This window comes from Nothobranchius furzeri, chromosome 11, assembly GCF_043380555.1.
Source record: "Nothobranchius furzeri strain GRZ-AD chromosome 11, NfurGRZ-RIMD1, whole genome shotgun sequence".
Taxonomy (NCBI): domain Eukaryota; kingdom Metazoa; phylum Chordata; class Actinopteri; order Cyprinodontiformes; family Nothobranchiidae; genus Nothobranchius; species Nothobranchius furzeri.
This window is the reverse complement of record NC_091751.1, coordinates 41273638-41291549: the sequence shown is the minus strand read 5'-3', so window position 1 is coordinate 41291549 and position 17912 is coordinate 41273638. Positions and strand designations below refer to the sequence as shown.

At 41.2% G+C, this 17912-nt stretch overlaps 1 protein-coding gene across 4 annotated transcripts; it reads left to right on the top strand.

Moving 5' to 3' along the window:
• Positions 1-1858: 1858 nt before the first annotated feature.
• hnrnpc (heterogeneous nuclear ribonucleoprotein C) lies at positions 1859-17608 on the top strand. 4 transcript variants are annotated; one of them, XM_070541573.1, is made up of 9 exons: positions 1859-2035; positions 3780-3893; positions 5658-5923; positions 7079-7151; positions 7284-7334; positions 7480-7643; positions 16635-16748; positions 16818-16978; positions 17052-17608. In XM_070541573.1, the coding sequence occupies exons 2-9, from the start codon at positions 3889-3891 to the stop codon at positions 17166-17168; spliced, it is 951 nt and encodes a 316-aa protein (XP_070397674.1). In that variant the 5' UTR covers positions 1859-2035; positions 3780-3888; the 3' UTR covers positions 17169-17608. The 4 variants fall into 4 exon arrangements, with proteins under 4 accessions (XP_070397674.1, XP_015811641.1, XP_015811642.1 ...); XM_015956155.3 differs by having other exon boundaries at positions 7281-7334; XM_015956156.3 differs by lacking the exon at positions 1859-2035 and adding an exon at positions 2482-2622 and having other exon boundaries at positions 7281-7334.
• The last annotated feature ends 304 nt before the right edge of the window (positions 17609-17912 follow it).

Genomic DNA, 17912 nt, shown 5'->3' with positions numbered 1-17912 from the left:
GGCAAAATGAGAATTTAAGCAAAGGGTCACACGAATCTTTTATCCAAAATAAGTCATCTCCTTCTGTGAGCTCAAGCTCAGTTTTTATTTAGTAAATGGACCAAAGGCCAAATAATAAAGTTTACAGTGATGTTGCAATTTGGAGAGTGTGAGGACTATTGTAAGGACATAAAAAGTAACATATTTTATAAAAACCATAATATCCCATCTTAAAAAAACGGATAATTTCCACAGGTAGCAAAGTACAGCCAAAAAATGTTCTAATGTATTTTAAAAAATACATAATTGATAAATAAACACTTTAAACGAGGCAGGAGTTTATTCTTGTTGGTTGCTTTATAGTTATTTATGACGGGAGGATGTATTTATAAACTCTGAACTGGAAAAGAGACATTTATGTTGTTGATTTGTTTGCTTTTATGCCAAATTCTAGAATGAAAACATTTTCAGGATCCTGAAAATTTTCTACTGATTTTAGCATAAAAATATTTAGTGGTGAACAATATTCTTAGATGTATGAACAAGTAATAAATCATAAAGGTGGGGAACAGTGTCATAAAATAAAAATCACATGTGCTATTCATGAAATGTCAGTTTGTATTGACGTACTGGAGGGAATGGTGGATTCTGTTCTTTTTTTTTAATTATTATTAGATCAGATCAGATCAGAAGAATGTCTGTTGTCAACATCACATCTGGTTGTAACCAATGCCTTTCTGCTGGCTGACTTCTTATTTTGCATAAACACATATTGGTATTAATGTTCGTTTTTCTACAGATTTTCTAAATGTGTTACTGTTATTGTCTTCTAACTAATAAAAATACAATTTAAAGAAACTGTGTGGCTTTCATATGTAGAATGAAGGCACTAACACAAATACAGAAGGACACTTTAATGGCTAAAATTTGCCTGGTCTTTGAAATGTATTTTGGCAAATTCTCTACCTAAAATCTGTTAAATACAGGCTTTAAAACAACTAAAATATCAGAATAAATCACATGAAAATTATAGCATGAGTGTCATTTAAAGTGTTTTTGTGTCACCTGGAGTTACAGATGAAGATGCAAAATGTTCTGACAGCAAAGTCTTCTTTTGGACAGATCAAATAGTTTGTGGGCTTATTTTAATGGTTACGTTATTCTTAACAAAATATATTTAATAACAGGTAAAGTATCGTCTTTTTGCCATATTTTACGTGATATTTGACCTTAAATGTATTTTTGATCAACACTACCACCTGCTGGCTAATTTGGTGTGATGAACAACAGAAGAAGAAGAAGAAAAGATCTTGTCTATAGCGCCTCTCAAGATAAAAATCACGAGGCGCTTCACAAAAACAAAAAATGTAAAATATAAAAAAGAATTTAGAAAATGATTAAAATATATTTAAAATGAGCAAAAAATTAATAAATACATCAATATATAAATAACAGGCCTGTCACTCGGTACAATACTGAAACTTTTTTCTTGTTGAAATCTCTATTGTATGGTTATGAAAATATGGTGCAATAACTCATAAAAGTGAAACACAATGTATTATTCATTTTTACCGGATATACTTCGATTATGTCATAAATCTCATCTGCAGTGATATAAAAAAAGCACATTACACAATAATTTATTGGTTAAAAAGTATGAAACCGTGTTGAAATCAAAGTTTGGCAAAACAACAAATATAAGTGTTTTAAATAAAATACATATTTTAACTTTTTATTTAGGAGGTGGATGTCTTCCAAAATAGAACGCCTAATATTGGGTGCGTTTGTTGTTCTCTCGCGCCGGGGTTTCCGTAACTGGCTTCCGTTCGTCACGTTTTTTTATTTTAGATCCCGCCCTTCCAGACTACTCTGTTTTACAAAACCATTGCGCCTGCCCACCACTGCGCCATCGCCTGTTGCGTTAGCTTGTTGGCTAGAAGAGAGCTAGCTCGCTACTGCTTAAGGGGGCGAATTGCTTGTGCTCCAAAAGGACGACCTAAATTGCAATTTGATAAATTTTATCGAAAAGCAAGACATTTTGCTCGTAAAGGTCGTGGTGAGTATTTTGTACCCAGACATTTTTCATTTTTCCTTCCTTTTTCTTTTCTTTTTGGATATTTTTCAACGATGATTTTCTATTTTGCGAGTGGACAGGACATAATGTGCTGGCTAGCGGGGTGCTGGTTAGCTCGTCCCCCCTGAAAGACACAAACGCTGCTTGAGGTTTTCTAGACACAGGACGCTTTGGAAGCATCTTAGCTACACCTCAACCTGTTTTTGAAAGTTTGTTTAGCTGTAATTTTTCTAACATTTGTTGTGAAGATTTTTCCTTGGCGGGACTTGTTTGTTTTTGCACGCTTTTTAGACGGATGGACAGTTAACGTTAGCTCTTACAGCTTCACACGCAGCATCCCCTATCCGTGATTAATTACAGAGTATCAACTGCATTTTTATCTGAATTTTATAGGTTTTGGTTTTTGTAAGCACACGAACTGGTCAGATGTCTGAGAATTTTTAAAACAAATTTTCCTGTAGTGGTTGGCTAACGGTATCCATGCTAGCCGGCTAATAGCCGTCCATGCTAGCGCAGGGCCTGTGTTTCACACTGAAGCCTGGTGGTGGCGCTGTTGGTTTTCCAGGCAGGTGTGTTGTGGATGGTTAGGTTTTTCTCCTTTTTTTTCTTTTTGACGTCAGACTTGCTTTCCTGGCTCGCACTCCACGGTCAGCCTTTTCAAAGCGGAGTTTTTATTTTTAACCCTGGTTTTTTTCCTGGCATGATGAGTTTTTCATCTTATTTGGATTGCTATGGACTTCCAGCAGCCTTGGTTTTATTACATAACAACAAATACACACATGTAATTAAACATTTGTATTGAAACAGTGTTCTTTTTTCAATGTGTATCAAATTCACCTCATTTCTCCACATGCACGCACAGGCTGCAGTAACGTTGCACCCATAAATCGTAGTTGTGGCCTAATGTTATTCCTACTAGCCCCACATGATAGTTTGGAGTGCTGTAGATTCTAAGAATGAAGCTAATGACTTCAAAGGGTTTAAATCGTCACCTATACATATTCTAACCCGTTTACCAATGCAAAGAGAAACAAGTAGTACTGAAAATGAAGGGAGATCGGACAGCGGAGAGTTGTATTGAGACAGTAAAGATGAAAGCTGAATAATTTCCTGTTGTAACCAAAAACAGACTGTCCAAGAAGAATGCTGCTTTGTGTAGGAAAATCTGGCATCTGTTGTAGTCCTAACAGTGAAACCCATTTACCCCTGTGATGGATCATTCTATAACATCCCATAACCAAATCTTGTATAATTCATGCAACACGTTTATAACATGGAACAAAATTATGTCATAACGTCTGTCAACATTAACCTTAAGTTTAAATGCAAAGGAATAACACAATCAGGTTTAATAGTCAATAAAATGAAAGAGTCAAAGGTACCTGTGTATTTTTAGACATTTTTACAGTTTTCTCATAATCTGCTAAAGTACAGATTAGGTTTTTGGTTCTCATCTTTTGCAACTACATTTAAGATTTAAATGAATTCAAAACATCTGTTAAAATCATCAACCCTGAAGCAATGATTTTGTTTTACAATAATACATTTAACGTAAATCTATCCTGTTTCCCACCACTTCACCTGGTTGGTGTGTAGCTTTAGCCACTGCAGCTAACTTTTGTCTAACCCTGTGTAACATAAACTCCTGCATACAATCTGGCCAGGTAAGATTTGGTACAAGATGACCTTGCCCAGCTTGACTGAGGTGTGTTTTCTGTCACCTCAGTATAAATCGTGAGGGGCGAAGGTGAAGGTCCAGACACCAGCCCAAACTGAGCCCAGCCCCCTCCTCAGTGTCAAACACCAGACAGACGGCAGCCCTGCACACAGACGCAATGGAGTGAGTGATGAATGTTAAAACCCCACCAGCTGGGTGAACCTACTGTTGATTCCACTTCTGTTTTTTTTGTTCACTTCTCCAACTAAACGAGCCTTTCCTTCCCTCACGTCCAAAAGTCTTATCAACCCATTCAGTCAGCAGTGAGCGCGGTTAGAAATTCTCATTAAAAAGCGATTTCATTATCACCCTCTTTATTCGTGCACTTTAGTGAGGTTTACTACCTGTCACAACTGCATGACAAAAATAGCCACCCTTGAGTAAATATTGCACATGTCTCAGCAGGCAAGGCATGGAGTCGCATTTTAGTCTCAGACGTGGAATGTTCAGATGTCCCTAACCCATTCCTGTGAGCCCAGATTGGGGGGGGGGGGGGGGTAGGAACAGGAATCATGTTTGTAGATGGTTCAGAGGAGATTAAGCATTTAACAAATAAACTTGCTGCATAAACTACTTTAAATGTAAATGGGGTTGTCCCAGTGTGAAAATGTAACCTCACGGTTATTGTGACCAAAATTATCACGGTTTTCAGTATTATCGTGGTATGTTTTTTAAACGTGCTACATTTTCATACAACTAAATAAACCCTGTATATCAGGAAAATATTGTCCTCAGTTTGTGTCTAAATTTTGCTTAAAATTAGGTATTTTGTAATTATGTTGTTAATTTGTTTACATTTTTCCCCTTTAGTTTTTAAAATAACTATTTGCCCATAACTTCTTATTTTTTGTCTGTTGTCATCGTTTTAAAAATATTAGATCAGATGATACTCAGTACTCAAGTAGCCTTCTAATCAGATACTTTTTTACCCTTACTTGAGTAATAAATCCTATATCAGGAAAATATTGTCCTCGGTTTGTGTCCTTCCAGTGAGCTTCGTAGATTTGGGAAAATGTCATCAGGCAGTAATCAATGTTAAATTCATAATTATTCTCGGAGAGAGACCAACTCTTATCTCCCCTGGGAGCCCCATAATGCATAGCGTCATTTCAATATGGGGGTGTCCGTGACACGGTTTATATGCAGGTAGCGGTGCTGCGGCTGCTTTATATAGCAACTCGTTGCATTCTCCCTCAACCCAAATCCTCAGATCACGCATTTTAGCTAAAACGCTAACGTTAGCTTGCCTTGCGTTGACTGTAGAGTTGTGGGTGATGGTCACACAGAAGTGTCATGAGATTTGAAGCGTTGCTGCCTTTCACAGACACTTTTTCTGCACGTGCTGCAAACAGGATAGCCGTCTTCTATCAACTGTCCCTCTGCATTCTTCAAATATCAAAAAAAAAATTCCCATACTTCCCACTTTGTCTTCTTTGGGGGATAATAAATGTCCTGAGCGCTGCCGTCTCCTCCTCTGGCCATTATTTCAGCTTTAGCTTCAAGACAGTTTTGGCTGTAAACAACAAAGTGTGCATGTGCCGCCGGCAACTTCAGCAGATGATACGGTGGCTGGTAAGGGTCACTGCGCCTACACCACAGCCACTGGGGTGTTTTTAGAATTTTCTTTAAGGTATAAAACAATGTGATTAATGCAGCCTGTTTAGTTATAACGAACAGCTACTGATGTTACAGCTTGGACCCCAGATAACTTCTTGCCTGCTTCCTTCTGTAATGTCTTAATCTTTGCAAGTTCCTCAGAAAACCGTGGCTTCTCTGCTGATTTTTCAGTCCCTGCAGCTGGGAGCTCCTCATCCTTTCAGAGGGGTCAGTGTTTTACGTCCTGCCTCTAAATCTCATGGTTGTTGTTATGTGTGTTTTTTCCATCAGTCGCTCATCTTCCTCCAGCCTAATGGCCAGCAGCAATGTTACCAACAAAACTGATCCACGCTCGCTCAACTCCCGGGTCTTCATCGGTAACCTCAACACCCTGCTGGTCACCAAGGCAGACGTCGAGGCCATTTTCGCTAAATATGGGAAGATCGTAGGCTGCTCCGTCCACAAGGGCTATGCCTTTGTTCAGTTCTCCAATGAGAGGAACGCTCGGGCTGCCGTCGCTGGGGAGGACGGCAGGATGATTGTTGGACAAGTGCTTGGTGAGGACTTACAAAATATGTATCCTGATGGGTCATTTTTTTGGGATGTAAAGGTGAAAGGTCATGTAAAATCCACATTATGGTAATATCAAATTTCCTAATCATAGGATAGAATTTTGTTTAAAATTTTTGTTTGTTCAAATATCAAAATACACTTAACAGTGTAAAACAGTACTATCATTTTTTTTTAATAAATATACTTTCAGCAAAACAAGTTTACCTGTTGCACAATAGTGAAGAACCAGCCTGGCGGTGTCCGGTGTCTTTACCAGAAATGTCTATCAGATAGTTTACAGGACACTCCCTCGGGCACAGATAAACTGTAACGGTCTCAGCGTCCTTCATGGAGATTTTTCTCCAAAGATGGGACACGTTGCCTTGTCTGCTCATGTGACCTTTTGTTGGGTCAAATTTAAAAGATGAAATCATTTCAACATTTTAGCATCATAAAAACTTGTTTTCTGTGTAGGAAGGTGTCGGCTGGAGCGCGCCGCGGTCAGGCGCCACACTTCAGATGCACACATACTTGTGGTTTTTAATAATTTGTCGTCGACGCCCCCTCAGGGTGTCATGCTAGGTTAAACTAGCGTTCTGTTTCGGGTTGAGTAATATCTGACGTTCTGGATGCAGGTGCCGCATCGTTGCCTCTTAATGTGTTTGTGTTTACCAACTAGTTAGGGAAGGGCCATGTCCTGTTGTGCAGTGTTATTGTAGGAATGGGTTAATCTAAACCTCTTATTCCTCACCAGGGTCGAGGGGAGCTGGTGTCTGTCTCCAGCGGTCAGCGGGTAAGAGAAGGGGGACATCATGGACAGGTCTCCAGTCCTTCACAGGGACACACAGACTCAAGCAAACACTCATTCACACTTGGGGACAATTTTAAGCTTCCAATCAATCAATTGGGAAGAAACCAGAGAAAACCTACACATGCATGAGAACATGCTGAATCCATACAGGAGGTTTCAACTGTGATTTAAACCTGCAACCTTCTCACTGCAAGGCAACAGAGCTACCATGCAGCAGAGTTTATTTAATGAATTTAAAGTTTTGTTTTACACAGCAGTCAGGAAAATCACCTGCTCCATCTTCTGCAAACGCCCAAACCTCGTGTTGTTTGAATGTAAACAATGTCTAATTCTGACTTATGTTCCTCAGACATCAACCTGGCCGGAGAACCCAAACCTCACCGGTCAAAAACCACCAAGCGTTCTGCTGGAGACATGTACAGGTATCTGATGGGGTTAATGTCCTGTTTACTGTAATGGGAACAATAGTATAGATTAAACTAATAAAAACTATGCTGTCCTACTGGCTGGTCTGCTTTCTTACACGGTCTTCTTTCGTTTTTGTTTCTTAGCAGTAGTTCCTCCTTTGATCTCGACTACGATTTTCAAAGAGATTATTATGACAGGTGAGTAAGCAGTGTTTGGTGGCCAGCTTAAAACTAAAACCTCCTAATAGACATTTAAGATGACAGATGTGTTAATTAGATGTTCGCCTTTGATTTATTCGTATCTTTTTTTTTTTTTTTTTTTTTTTTGTGGGGGTTAATACAGAATGTACTCGTACCCATCCCGTGTCCCTGCCCCACCACCTCCCCTATCGCGGGCTGTGATCCCGTCCAAACGGCCGAGGGTCAGCCTGAGCGGAGGGAGCAGCCGGAGAAACAAAAGCAGCTTCTCCTCGTCCAAGAGCAGCCAGAGAACTTCTTCCAGAACAAGTGAGAATCCTGACGACCCTTCTGGGTTTCACAAGCAAATTTTTAACTCATAATCCTGTTAAAAGTAATTTATTTGCATGAACCACCATGGTTATGTTATGTTTATGTAATTAGCAGACGCTTTTGTCCAAAGCGACTTACAAGTGATAATTAGCATGTTGCCCTTGAGGCTAACAATAACAACAACAATAAACAATTTCCAGTCAGTCGTACGGGGCAGTGAGGCAGCATGATGAATCATGGAGAGGAGGGAACAAGGAGTGGACAGTAGAGAGGGGGATTGGTGCAGGGAGGGTGCTACATCTTAGGTGTGTTCTTGCTGTGTCGTATCTCTAATTCCATGCTGTAGTTCTTTTTTAAAACACAGAGCAGTTTTGTTAACCCGTTTTTCCGCTACGTTTCGTTTGCGGCTGCAAACTTCCTCAGGCTGACACTGATGGTGGCGTCACTTCCTTCTCCGTTTATCCGCGGGCAGCAGAGGACGTTGTCGCCCTCTGCTGCCCGCTCTCCCCTCTCCGACGATGCAGTCCCATGCGCGGTCCAATGTGTAAACTCCATTGTCCCTGTTCATGGTCCCACATCCACGTCTCCTTATCTCGATTGCTTTTTTTATCCATCTTTTGCATTTTTGTTGTTCTGTGTTTATGATCCTTGTGTTGTCCCAGTCCATTATATGGTTTTCTCTTGTGCAGTGATCTGTTGCGGCTGACTTCTTTATTGTGCTTTCTGCTTCTTGTTTTGCTGCTCTTGTGTGTGTTCGACTTGTTTCTCTCTCGCACTCCTTTCTATGTTCTATTGTTCGTGTGTTGAGTTGGCGTCCGGTTTCTCCTATGTATGTTTTATTGCAGAGTTTGCATGGGATTTCGTAAATGACTCCACATTTAAGTCCAGCTGATATTTTGTCTTTTGGGTGCACTAGTCTGTTTCTAACTGTTGTGTATGGTTTTGTTGGTGTGTTTATGTTGTGTTTTTTCATTGTTGCTCTTATTTTTTCTGTTATGCCTTTAATGTATGGTAGGGTTATCACTAGTTTTGGTTGTTGTCTTTCTGGGTTTCTGGTTCTTTGCTTAGGTTGTTCTTTTCTATCGATTGTTGTTTGTTGTTTTCCTTTGTTTATTACCCATGTTGGGTGGTAAAAGACAAAATATCAGCTGGACTTAAATGTGGAGTCATTTACAAAATCCCATGCAAACTCTGCAATAAAACATACATAGGAGAAACCGGACGCCAACTCAACACACGAACAATAGAACATAGAAAGGAGTGCGAGAAAGAGGCAAGTCGAAGACACACAAGAGCAGCAAAACAAGAAGCAGAAAGCACAATAAAGAAGTCAGCCGTAACAGATCACTGCACAAGAGAAAACCATATAATGGACTGGGACAACACAAGGTTCATAAACACCGAACAACAAAAATGCAAAAGATGGATAAAAAAAGCAATCGAGATAAGGAGACGTGGATGTGGGTCCATGAACAGGGAAGATGGAGTTTACAAGCTGGACCGCGCATGGGACTGCATCGTCGGAGAGGAGAGAGCGGGCAGCAGAGGGCGACAACGTCCTCTGCTGCCTGCGGATAAACGGAGAAGGAAGTGACGCCACCATCAGCGTCAGCTCTGAGGAAGTTTGCAGCCGCAAACGAAACGTAGCGGGGAAACAGGTAAACAAAACTGCTCTGTGTTTTAAAAAAGAACTAAAGCATGGAATTAGGGAGGGTGCTAGTTTAGAAGATGCTCTCTGAAGAGCAGGGTCTTCAGGAGTTTCTTGAAAGTCAAAAAGGAAGCCCCTGTTCTTGTAGTGCTTGGAAGGTCATTCCACATTTATGGAACGATGCATGAGAAGAGTCTGGATTGTCCTGAGCGTGGTGTAGGCACTGCTAGCCAACGATCCTGTGATGACCGGAGCGGCCGGGCCAAGACGTAAGCCTTTGCAAGAGGATTCAGGTAGATGGGAGCCGTACCATCTCGGACTTTGTATGCTAGTGTTAGCAATTTGAATTTGATGCGTGTTGCTAGCGGTAGCCAGTGGAGCTCAATGAATAGAGGGGTGACGTGTGCTATTTTTGGCTGATTGAAGACGCCGCTGCGTTCTGGACCATTTGAAGGGGTCTCACAGTACAGGCTGGAAGACCAGTTAGAAGGGCATTGCAGTAATCGAGGCGGGAGATGACAGTAGATTGCACCAGGAGCTGGGTGGCATGTTGTGTTAGGTATGGTCTGATCTTTCATATGTTACACAGTGCAAAGCGGCATGAATGAGCAACAGAGGCAACATGATCTTTAAAGGTCATGTGTTCATCAATCACAACACCCAGATTTCGAACTGCCTTTGAAGGAGCCAGAGATAGGAAGTCATTTTGGATTGAGATATTGTGCTGTATGGATGGTTTTGCTGGGATGACAAGTAGTTCAGTTTTAGAGAGGTTGAGTTGGAGATGGTGGGATTTCATCCATTTTGATATGTCAGAGAGACAGTTTGATATTCGTGCAGAGACAGTGTGGTCATCCGGTGGAAATGACAGATAGAGCTGGGTGTGGTCTGCATAGCAGTGGTAGGAGAAGCCATGTGATCGAATAATCTCACCCAGAGAGGTGGTGTATATGGAAAAGAGAAGAGGTCCTAGTACAGAGCCCTGGGGGACTCCTGTGGCAAGATGGTGCACGGTAGAGGATTGTCCAAGCGAAGATACACTGAATGATCGTCCTGTGAGGTACGATTCAAACCAGGCGTGTGCTTTCTCTGTGATGCCCATGCTAGAGAGTGTGGACAAAAGGAAGCCATGGTTGACAGTGTCAAATGCAGCCGATAAGTCGAGCAGGATAAGCACTGAGGATTTGGCAGTTGCTCTAGCTTCTTTTAAGGATTCCTTCAATGCTAACAGCAGTTTCAGTGGAGTGGCCCTTTTTGAACCCAGATTGGCAGACAGTTTTGTGCCACCCTTTCAATGATTTTGGACTAAAAAGGGAGGAGAGACTTAAACCACCATGTGTTTAATCATGAGTTAATTATGCTATTAAATCTGGATTTAAAAAGGACCAGATGAATCCAGTTGACCTATAATAAACTCACACAGAAATGTTTTTGTTCTATGACGTCACTTTTGGTACAACCTTTATCTTCACAAAGAACTTGGTCTATTTTTTTTGGTTGAATTTAACTTCAAACTTCCTTGTGAATAAACAACGAAATGCATTCTGTCCTTGGATTCTAAAAAAAAAACAAATTGGGGAAATTGTCACAATCAGGGTTCCCACGCATCCTGGAAAACCTGGAAAATGATAGACCAATTTTCCAGTCATGGAAAACACATGGAAAATGGGAGGAATTACAAAATGTCCTGGAAATTTTTGAGTTATCCTGGAAAATAATTTTCCCTCCTTGTGGATAAACAAACAAATTAAACATTTTGGGCAATATTGAGCTGTAGCTCTTCTCCTTTCATTTCTGCATCTAGCCGGCACAGCACCCCACGTGATGCTTCCAACCAATTAGATTGCATATTCCCCTTCAGTTCCACTTCTATTTTTCCATCTGCCTTTTTTGCTAGATTTACAGATTTTTCACCCCAAGATTTATTTCTCCAAAGAAGGGCCAAAAGTAGCGACTCGGTTCAAGAGTATTGCTCTATCGCAGTTTATAGAGTGAGAGGTTTTTCTCCCTCTCTCTGTTGAGTGACAAAGGATCAGCAGAGAGCTTTGGTTTTTTTCACTCATGCGTTGAGGCGAGCGAACATGACGAGAGCTTCGGGATAGCAACGGATAGCAGGTAGTCTACCGGACCCACGCTCCACTCAGTAATTCATACTTGTTCTATCGTCCAACAGCAGAAAGAAAAATATGTGAATGAGAAAAATGTCATGAATTTGGTTCTATCAAAATACTAAGTATGTGCTCAGAGGACAGAGCCTCAGCTGTTCATGCTGTTTTTAGCTAGCTACACAGACCGCCATAGATGAGATCAGGCCGATATCTGCCAGGAGGCAGTGAGAATTAAAGACTGGCATGGTCATTTGAACAAAGTTGTTAACGTAATTAAATTGAATTCAACACGGCTAAATTAATAACTAGAATGATTTTAAGTGGTAACTACATATTCATCATAGTAATGCAACATACAGTCCAGACTAAAAAGGTAGCGAACAACTACAAGTACTTATCTCTGAGGTAGAAAACATTTTTCTGGTCCAATATGACTGTGGTGTTAGCGAGAGATATTAGCCTAGTCATCTACCCTGAATCTTGTTTCTGGATGACTGGACTAACCTAAAATGACCAATACTGGAACAACAAAACATCCAACTGTGAAATAAGCAGTAAAGTGTAATGGGTGTGTACAGTAAGTATAATACATAAAATATGAACGATATAAAAGCGCTAAGGTTTGAAAAGCAGGCCTAATTTATTGAATAAACAGTCAATATAAACGGTAATAATCTTTCAAAATATATATGTTTGTGTCCTTTATAGGCAGGAGTAAGTGATGATGTCAGGAAGATGGTGCCAATTCAAAACTTGAGTGGAAAGAAAACCCCCAGTTCAGGGACTGGCTAGGAGAAGTATCTGGAGATGTGCGTAGGGCATATTGCAAGCTGTGTAGAAAGTCTTTTGATATCAGTAACATGGGCGTCTCAGTACTCAGGAGTCATGCATGGGAACAAGGCCATGTCAAGATTTCTGGACAGTTAAGCAGTGAGAGAAGAATGACAGATTTCATGAGGAAAATTTCAACAGATGCAGGAGAGGGATGTAGCTGTCCAACGGAGAGCTACCGGAAGCCAGTGTACATGATGAAAGTGCCACTAATGAAAGTACAGCATTACAAGTGCCTGGTACTAGTGGAGAGAGAAGTGGCTCAGAAACACATGGCATCTCAGCATGTTTTTCAAGCCACGCTGTGTTTGAAGCAGAGGTCCGCTGGGTAATTAAGATGGTGATGTCACACTACTCATTCAGCTCCAGCTCTGATGTCTCAGCCATTTTTGGTCAGATGCTCCCAGACAGTGAGATTGCCAAAAAGTGTTCATGTGGTGCAACAAAAGCAGCTTACCTTATATGTTTTGGCTTAGGTCCTTATTTCAAAGAGCAACGGGTCAATGATATAAGAAAAGCACCGTGCTATGTAGTTTCTTTTGATGACTGTCTGAATAAAGTGAAACAGACAGAACAGTTGGATGTTGTCGTGAGACTGGAGTGAACACGAAAGGAAGGTTGTGGTGCATTAGTTTTAATTCAGAGTTTATGGGACACACGCAAGCAGAGAAGCTTCTGGAAAGGATCAAGATAGCCCTGTCACCACTAAATCCGAATAAGCTGTTGCAGATTTCAATGGATGGCCCTGCTGTCAACTGGAAGGTCCTGAGGATATTCCAAAAGGACACAAGCCAAGAGGACCCAGATGCACCAAAGATGATAAATTTGGGAAGCTGTGGTTTGCATGTTCTTCATAGAAGTTTTCAAGATGGAGAAAGAGAAATGGGTTGGAAAGTGGGACATGTGCTTAGAGCACTTTGGCAGATGTTCCATGACTCACCAGCAAGACGTGCTGACTTCATTGAGGTGACCAAAACAACATTAGGGCTGTCGCGGTTGAGGAATTCCTCCTGCGGTGATTCAGGGTGGCTTAATATTGCGGTGTGCGATATTATTGCAGCCCTATTTTTTATTGCAGTACTATCTAAACATAATGTTTACACATTTAAAAAAGGTTAAAAATTGCCGTGCCTTCTTTTATAACACTTTACTGAATGCAGATCAAAGGGCAGTAACAACACAGATCGCAGTAACATTTGTTTCTCCGACAGTCGGAGTCCGACTGAACTTAAAAACAACAAAATTCAGGAGGTTAAACTTTTAAATGCAAATTTGGCTGCAGCATCTAACATATAAGAAACAAGTCCCCATTTTGTCTAATTGTTTAAAATCAAGCATAAAAAATTACATGTACCGGGCGCGCGCGCCGGGGGGTGGGCGCACTATCATTTCACTTTCACACACACGAATGACGGTGATTTATAGCTCGGTCACGTCCTTGTTACCTACAAGGAAAACCAGCATGTTAACCATACACGGTTTGAGAGAGGATCTGAGAGGGGTGGCAACATTTCCAGCAACACTGAAAACCCTCTCGGATGGTGTGCTCGTTGCACTAACGCACACGTACTTGCGTGCGACTCTGGCGAGCAAAGGGAATCTCTCCCGGTTGTTGCTCCACCATGTCAGGGGTTTTTCTTTAGGGTGGATGCGTTCCTCCTGCAGGTAGCGAGTGAGCTCCAGCTCGGCTCAAACTCTCTTCGGGACGGTTGCAGAAGCAGTGCTTGTCCGGGACTTCAGCAGGTCTCCGAGCGTTTATTATTATTTTTTGCCGCTGGTGGCAGCTCTGTCTCGGCCAAGGACTCTGGCTGCGCAGCAGCTGACGTACTGAAAACCAAAGTGCTCCCAAAGGAGCGAAGTAACGTTTCGTTTTGATACCAGTGCAGCCATCCTTCTCAACATGCATCATTGAGTTGAACCAAGTTCAGTCATCGCGGTGGCCCGTGATGCAGCGCGGTGGGCTTCTTCATATTGCGATATTTCATTTTTGCGGTTACCGCGACAGCCCTAAACAACATTTCCTCTGAAGTTCTGTGCCCATCGATGGGTTGAAGACTTGGCAGTTGCAGAGCGGGCAATGGAAGTGTGGCCAGCTGTGCAACAGTACATCAGCAGCCACCAGAAACTCCCAAAAAGCAAAGTACCATCATCTGCTTCCTACTGTAGAGTAAAAGGGGCCACAGCTGATCCTCTTTCAGGCAAAGCTCCAGTTTTTTGCATTTGTTGCTAGACAGCTGAAGCCTTTTTTGGAGAAATTCCAGACAGATGCACCAATGGTGCCTTTCCTTGCAAAAGAGCTTGAGTATCCTGAGATGCTTGCTGTCATGCTTTATTAAAAGAGAAGAATTGGAGAGGATGAAAGCACCTGTCCAGCTGCTGAAACTTGATGTGCAAAACAAATCAATCCATGTGCCACTCAAACAACTGGACACTGGATAAAATCCAGTGAACATACAGTTGTTCAAGAACGAATGCATCACTTTCCTTGCTGTGACCTGCAAAAAGATTATGTGGAGAAGTCCACTTGTGTACCCAGCAGTGCGGCACATGAGCTCCCTCGACCCCGTGATCATGGTAACAGAGACTGAGCACGCAATAGCAATGTTTGAGAAACTCCTACAGGTTCTCCTCATTGCAGGATGGTGCACTGCCTCAGAGTGCGACAAAATCCTTGCTCAGTATAAAACTTTCTCAGGGCATGCAAGTGTAAACCTCCAGGCAGAATTCCAAGATTTTTCATACAGATGAGGGCTTGAGGAATTTTTGGGGAGATTTATCAGTGGTAGAGCAGAGTATGCAGCACTGTGGGACATGATGAAATGTCTCTTAACACTGTCTCATGGACAAGCTGCAGTGGAGCGAGGATACTCCGTGAACAAGGACATGCTAGTGGAAAACTTGAAAGAGGAGTCTGATAGCATTGTGGCTGGTCCAGGATGCAATGGCTGAGCGTGCAGTTAATGAAGTCCTGGCAAAAGGCCTAATCCAACACTGCAAAGGAGCAAGAATGAGGTATATGCAATACCTCGAGGATGGAATAAAGAATAAAGAACAAACTACAAATGAGAGGAAATGAAAGGAGCTCCACCAAGACATAGAAAATGTCAAAGCAAAACAGAAGAATAATGAAAAACAGTGAGATGATGTAGAAAGAGGCAGACGAAATGGCAATGAAAGCAGAAAAAAAACAGGACTTCACATTACTGTCCAAATCCAATGCTTATCGCAAAAGTGTGGCTGAGAAAAAGGAAGAGCTACAAGCCCTGGCAAAAACACTGGAAGACCTGCAGGAGAGCATCAAGAAGCTACAATAGCTGATTTATTTTAGAGGAACATTTTAATTGAAATGTCATTGCTCTGTTTTTTGACTTTTTTGCGCTGCAGGATAGGTTTTGAGATTGACAATTATATTTTTGATTTACTTTTGCAGTGATTTTCATTTTTACTTCTAGAATGCAGGTGTCAGATGCACTAAGTCAGCTGTAAGTAAACAGTAAAAAGTTAAACTGAAGGAATTTGTTTTGGTGATTTATTGAACATAAAATACGTTTTGAAGAAAGGACAAGAAAGTAAGAGGGAGATAAACATTTGAGCATTACTGTCAAATACAAGATACACACATAAACACATTTAGCTTTAAAAAATGTAAATCCATTTCATCAATATAACTGACAAAAATTACTAAGATTTGATAAATCTAAATTATTTAGAGTCAAAAAAGACACAACTCATCAATTTATGCCATTATGTGTACCAGATACGTAATTTGCCTTGGTGTGAGCAGATGCAATTAATTTAAAAGTTTGATAATAGTTAATATTTTCCAATGTTAGTAACGGATGCGAGTACAGTTTGGACTTTTAAAGTGATATCAGCTCGTAAAATAGCAGCGTATGGACCACAGGTGTGACATTGTGGCATCATCAAGTCATCTCTGTCATGTTTTTGTTCTGCTCAGCAATTAAACCAGGTGATTTCAATCAGCACAGTGAATTAACCTGGTTCAGTTGCTGAGCAGAACAAAAACATGACATGGAGATGACTTGATGATGCCACAATGTCACACCTCTGGTATGAGCTAAAGTAGAGAATAACTTCTGTTTTAGATGTGTTGCATTGTAAGTAGAGGAAAGCAGGTGGGCTTGTGAAAGACAAAAATCTTTCCACAACTATAATATCAATATAACAGTATAGGTAGGTACAATATCATATCTGTTTCTAAATATATCCCGATATGATCATATCGGGATATCGGCAAACCGTAGTTATGATAACTTGACTTGTACACTGAAAAAGTCTTGAAAATGTCCTGGAAAATAATTAGAAAAGCGTGGGAACCCTGAACTTGTTTGAACCAGTTAAGCTTTTCAGCGTGTTTCTAACCCGCTCTTTTCTCTGCAGTGAGAGCCGACGAGCTGCAGACCATCAAACGAGAGCTGACCCAGATCAAGAGCAAAGTAGATGACCTGCTGGAGAGCCTGGAGCGCATGGAGAAGGACCACATCAAGAAGTCTGGTAATAAAAAAAGCTGCTTGTCTGAATTTGACCTTTAACCTTTTTGTAATATCACGTTTGTGTCAGCAGTTAAGAACATGAAGACGGAGCCTGGAGAGGTGACATCACCTCCACACTCCAGCAGCAAGAAGGACGATGGTTTAAAGAGAGACAGGGAGAGCCACAACATGAACAACTCGGATGAAGACGACGACGAGGAAGACGAGGGAGACTTGCTGGAGGAGGAGGAGGTGGGAGGAACTAGGAATGTGATTTGACGCTGGTGTCGTGTGCTCCAAACTCAGAAAATCTGCTTCTGTTCAGGTGAAGAGTCAAGAGAGAGAGGAGGAAGAAGAGGAGGAGGAGGAAGAAGGCGAGCATGTGGAGGGAGATGATGACGACGACGATGGTGATAGCGTGAACGGCGATGACGACTCGTAGACTAGAACCACACTGCTTCCGTTAGGAGCTCCGACTCCCCTTTTAACACTCATGTTGTAGGTAGAAACTATAAATGTGCACACGACAGAGCGAGCATGGTGCGCACACCTTACTGTCATATTACCCCGAAGACCTTTAGTTTTCGTTTAGTTGTCCAGTATCACTGTAACAGGAGTAGCTAGCTGTAGGTTTGTGTTTTTACTCGTCTTCAGGAGGAAGATGGTCACATGGACTGGTAATGTTCTCAGAGGCGACGGCTCGACGGACATCTTAATGCGAGGACAGAATTTCAGCCACAAGAGATGGTTTTAGCTTGTGTATGTTTATTTTTCCTTTTTAGTGAGTTTGTTTGCCCCTGTGTGTATGTTTATGTACTTTTTATATACTTTTCAGTTTACCTGTAAAGAAATAATTGCAATAAAATTATAAATTCAAAAGTGTTAAGTTTGTGCTTTTTACTGATTTTTACCAAGTGTTCTAAACTGAAAGTAAAATTACTTTTGGGCTGATTCTGGCATTAAAGTGATGGGGAGAAGTTTTGAATATTGGGTAAACAACTGCTGCTGCTGGTTTTAATGTCATCTTGCTGGGGAAACTGCAGGTGTGGGGAAAGCGTTAAAACTATCTTCAGTTTTCCTTCTTGATCCAAGTTACAAGAATCTGCTTCCAGAGGGTCTGAGGAGTTGGGTCATCAACAAACATGCTCAGAGGGTCACGTTAATATTGGAAACAATTATTTTAGGA